The sequence below is a fragment of the Psammomys obesus genome, unplaced genomic scaffold (assembly GCF_907164565.1).
Source record: "Psammomys obesus unplaced genomic scaffold, mPsaObe1.curated_primary_1811, whole genome shotgun sequence".
NCBI classification, from domain to species: Eukaryota; Metazoa; Chordata; class Mammalia; order Rodentia; family Muridae; genus Psammomys; species Psammomys obesus.
The window spans coordinates 15,103,095-15,108,034 of record NW_026596051.1 but is presented as its reverse complement, the minus strand read 5'-3'; the positions used below and the strand labels follow the sequence as shown (position 1 = coordinate 15,108,034).

At 58.7% G+C, this 4,940-nt stretch overlaps 1 protein-coding gene across 1 annotated transcript; it reads left to right on the top strand.

Moving 5' to 3' along the window:
• The first annotated feature begins 632 nt into the window (after nucleotides 1-632).
• Osm (oncostatin M) lies at nucleotides 633-3,505 on the top strand. The gene is made up of 3 exons (XM_055624313.1): nucleotides 633-666; nucleotides 2,177-2,313; nucleotides 2,687-3,505. The coding sequence occupies exons 1-3, from the start codon at nucleotides 633-635 to the stop codon at nucleotides 3,236-3,238; spliced, it is 723 nt and encodes a 240-aa protein (XP_055480288.1). The 3' UTR covers nucleotides 3,239-3,505.
• Nucleotides 3,506-4,940: the final 1,435 nt, after the last annotated feature.

Below are 4,940 nucleotides of genomic sequence, written 5' to 3'. Positions count from 1 at the left end.
AATGGAAATGAGGAGTTGGGCTAAAAGATGCTGGCCTGGGATTAGAGGCGCAATCTTGGGGCCTAAGTCTGGCTCTGTGCCCAGAGTCTGGTGGTTTCCGCTCACAAATGTCCCGACAGCCCAAGCGAGAGGGTGGGAAGGGCACTCAACGAGGAAGATGTCTGGCTCCCTTTAATCCTGAGCCTGGGTGTCCTACGAGGTTGGTGGTTCCTGGGCCAAGGGTGGTCTGGGCTTCAGGAGGCCTGGCTTGCACTCCTGTCTCTGACCCTGGGCTGACCCCTGAAGATGACACGGACCCCCATGTTGCCCGCTCACCCTAAGAAGGCTGAGGCTGCAGTTTACATCATCCTTGGGCGTGGGGCTGACCTCGAAGAACGAATTCGAAGAAAACGGGGCGGAGGGGAGGAGGAGCGGGCATGTCATGGCGCCTGGCGCCCATTGGCCGCCTGGGGAGACTTTGGTTTTTGGGGTCATGTTCCCAGAAGGCCTGCCCTCCCCCCACCCCCTCCCCACCCACCTCACGAGGTGTTGGCCAATCGCCCCGTCGGGCATAAAGTGGCTGCCAGCCGGCAGGACACCCAGCCAAGCCGTGTCACCCCTGAGAGGCACGGGCCGAGTCACCAGCACCCAGCATGCAGGCACAGCTTCCACAGAGAACACTGCTCAGTAAGTACTTCCTTCCTCTCTGCCATCCAAAGGCCACAGCTGTGCCAACTGGCTGCTGTGGGTACCCTCTGCCCTTTAGGAGCTGCAGGTCTGTCACCAGGTGAAGGATGCTGATGAGAGGGAGAATTAGGAGGTCAGGGGTCCACTGAGACCCCAGCATACCTACAGGTGGAGATGTGGTATTTCTGGAAGGCTTCCAGAGGGAGGTGAGACAGAGCCCACGCTGGGGACCATGGCATGAGGGAAGAGGAGAGAGAGGGAGGAAGCTGGAGAAGCAGCAGGCAGGTGGGAGATGAAGAGAAAAGGAAGTTGCAGGAGGACTGTGAGGAAGTGAGGCAATGCCGAGATGGGGCCCTGATTCAATTCTCAGGGTCTGGGGTAGATGGAAAGTCAGCCAAGCCAGAGGGCCCTGGCTCACGCTGCACAGACAGCCACACCCACACGGGGACTGGCAAACAGAGCCATCAATGTGGGCGAGGGTCCTCCCTCTCGGTGACATGGGAAGGCTTACCTGCGGACCAGAACTGCCAGTGAGCAGGGCAGGCACCCCAGTGCCTCACACGGGCCTACGGGTACACCCCTATGGCCACTGGCGCGCGTGCTCCTGTTACACGCTCACTGTGGGCCCTCCCTGGCACTGTTAGCTACAGACACCTGGAGAAGACGGAGAGGGGACTTGTGGTTGGCACGCCTGGGCTCCTGGCCCTCCCCGAGGGGCTGGGCGGTTTGTAAGAAGGGAAGGATGGTGTCACAGCCTTCCGGGCCATTGCACCACGGGCCCCTTCCGACCACGTGGCTTGCCGGTGTCTGTGAGGGTGGGGGCCAGGAGCTGGAACCATGCTAGTCTGCCCTAACCCCCACAACCTTCTCACGGGCTCCCAGTATCTCTGGAGTGTGTGTGTGTGTGTGTGTGTGTGTGTGTGTGTGTGTGTGTGCTCCAGTGGGGTGGGGGTGGGGTTCTTGACCGAGGAGTAGGAAGGTCAAGGCAAGTGCCGGGCACGTGTGACCTGGGCAGGACTTTCAGTAGAATGGGTGTCAGCACTGGCTGACCCCGTGGGTGGAGAGGTGCCTTTCCTGGCTCTGTGAATAGAGCTGGGGTGGCCTGCTGCCCTAGGGCTGCCCCCGAGGCCTGTCCCCGGGGCCACTCCATTCTATACCTATACCGGAGTCTATACCGGAGTCAGGGAGTGGGGCGGTCTTGGGACAATATCTTGAGGCCCAATATCCCACAGAGGACTCATGCCGCCTGCTCCGTGTGCCGTGAGGTCAGGACAGGGATGCTGTGGGCTAACACCAGCCCAACCTCTGCCCGAAGAGCCGTTTGGGAATTGTGGCCACCACCATCCCTCACACCTTGCTTGGTCTGTGTGGTGACTCACTGGGCCCCCCCCCCCCCGCCCCGTGCAAACCCAGTGGCCTACTGCCCTCCCAGCACCTGATCTGGGCTGGGCACCGGCACGAAGGGCCGAACCTCCCACAGGTCTGGTAACTTCCACCTTCTCTGCCCCAGGTTTTGCCCTCAGTGTCCTGTTCCTGAGCATGGCCAGGGCCACGCGCGGCTGCTCCAACTCTTCCCAGCAGCTCCTCAGCCAGCTGCAGAGTCAGGCGAACATCACTGGGGACACGAGATCACTCCTGGAGCCCTATGTAAGCCTCAGCCCTCAGAATCCCGGGGACTACTGGGAGAGGGCCAGTCAGTAGGCAGGCGGAGTTACTCAGGGACCTCGGAGCTGCCTGGCTCCCAGCTCCATTCCTGGACTGTCTGGAAGGTTTGGCACTTTGTTCTAGGTCCCCAGAGGCTGCGGGGAGTGAACCTGCTCCGAGCTTCTGCAGCCCAGACCACACCTAGGGACCCCTACTCCTCACCTGCAGCTGATGACACCCCAGGGCCCTGGCAGGCCCCTGCCCAGCTCTGCTGATGCCAGGCTCTTACTTTTTCTTCCCTTGGCAGCAAGGGCAGGTTCCTGTGTGTGTGTTTGGGAGGTTCTGCCACGCACTCCCCTCTCTCTTCCCTCCTCAGGTCCGCCTCCAAAACCTGAACCCATCTACCCTGAGAGAAGGCTGCCACAGGCAGCCTGCAGCCTTCCCGAGCGAGGACGCTCTGCGGGCGCTGAGCAAGCCTCACTTCCTGAGCACTGTGTATGTCACGCTGGGCAGAGTCCGGCACCAACTGGGGACGCTAAGACAGCAGTTTGTGAAGACTCAGGATTTCCCAGAGCTGGAGAGGGCCAGGCAGAACACCCAAGGCATCAGGAACAATGTCTACTGCCTGGCTCGGCTGCTCCACCACCCCCTGGAGACACCGGAGCCCACGCAGGCGGAGCCCACACGGCCCTCAAGGCCCACGACCACAACACCGAGCATCTTTCAGGCCAAGATAGACAGCTGCCGCTTCCTGTGGGGTTACCATCGCTTCATGGGCTCCGTGGGGAGGGTCTTGAGGGAGTGGGGGGACGGCTCCAGCCGCAGCCGGAGACACAGCCCCCTCCGGGCCCGGCGCAAGGGAGCCCGCAGAAACAGACCCTCCGCGAGCAGCCGGAGCCCCGCGCCCAGGGTCCAGGTGCCCCGGTAGCCTGAGGACGCGCTGATGGGTACAGCGTCGTCTGTGGATGCAGGATGGAGCCCCTCAGAGGCTTTCAGACCGACTCCGGTGTTCAGGGCTGCGCAGAAAAGCACTTTAAGGGGTGGATCGGGTCCCCCCTTCTACCACTCCGGCCTGGGGAGGGGAGAGTCAGGTTGTGGCGCCCCCACTCCAGGCCTAGTGGGGTGGCTGGGTCAGGCCACGTGGGGCCAGCGGCTTTCCATTGATTCAGGGGTCTGATGACACAAGCTGACTCACCGCCGGGCTGACCCCCTCAGGCTGCTGGTCCTCTCCTCTCATGACTTGAAGCTATTGCCTCCAGACTTCCTCCTTTCCCCGCGGCTGGGCTCCAAAGGGGAGGTCAGGTCCGGTGCTCTCCCTCTCCCTCACAGGCCTCCTCCCACTCAGGCCAGACACCTGGACATCTGGGTGACCTCACTCCTGGCAGTTGTGACAGGGGGCCCGGTGTCCTGGAAGGAGCACTGATCTGGGGGTTCAAGGGAAGAGAGCTCAAAGACTAGCTAGTTTCCTGATTCTCTGTGCGACTGAGCAAGGCACTTTATACACACACACACACACACACACACACACACACACACACACACACACGGATGAAAGCCGTGCAGTGTGTGTGTGGGGGGTCCGTATGCAAGCCCCCTCCTCCTGTCAGCTGCTGGGCTCTGCGACGTAAGGTGGACATCAAAGTCTCTGTATAATGGGAACATATGCTGCAAACGGTCGTGGGTGGGTTGAATGGAGATCTGGGAGAGAAAAAAGAAAAAGAAAAGAAAGCAGTGCCTGTAAGCCCCATCTTGGGTCCCCGCTGCTTTGTGCGCCCTCTGGTGGTGAATTGTGGAATTTTCACACGCTGAACAGGTCCTGGTGAGCTTGGAAGGACATCACTAATTTATTGTTTCATTTTTATATCAGTTTTTAATTAGTTTTTTTTATTTATAAGGCTTATTTATAATGCATATTTAATGTTAATATTTCGCTAACGTATTTAAAACTTTCCTCGTTTCTAAAGCTGGTGTCAGCCTTTTTCTTTTATGGGGAAGGGCTTTGCGACCTTCCTGCGGCCTGGTGGCTTTGGGCTGGGTTAGAGGTCTGGCCATCACTCAGGAAAGGAAGTCACACGACACAGCTGACGGGGCATCTGCTTCTCCTTAGCCGTGTGCATGTGTGTTTGTGTGCGTGCGAGTGTGAGTGTGTGCACTCCCCCCCATATGTGCATGCGCTCATGTGTGTGTGTCGTGTGTTAGGTTTTTCCTGGGGAGTTGAAACACACACACATGCACCTATTCATCCCAGAATGGGAGCCCACGACAGGCTAAGGTTCGAGTGCATGTTGCTGAGCCACTGAGCTTTCACTGGGGTTACACACGGGAGGATGGCTGAGGAGGAGTCACTTACGGGAGCAGGGATACCCCAAGAGCAGGTGACTCACTGAAAAGCCACGCAGCACTGGTGACAGCAGGCAGTCCATGTCACCTCCCGGGTTAGCAGCTCAGCATCCTTCTCTGCAGTAGTCCCTTCTGCTTTCTGAGGAGGGACCCTCCGGACCCTTATGCTTTTGTTCTCCTAGGCCTATGAGCTTGCTTTCTTTTCTTTTTTCTTTCTTTCTTTCTTTCTTTCTTTCTTTCTTTCTTTCTTTCTTTCTTTCTTTCTTTCTTTCTTTCTTTCTTTCTTTCTT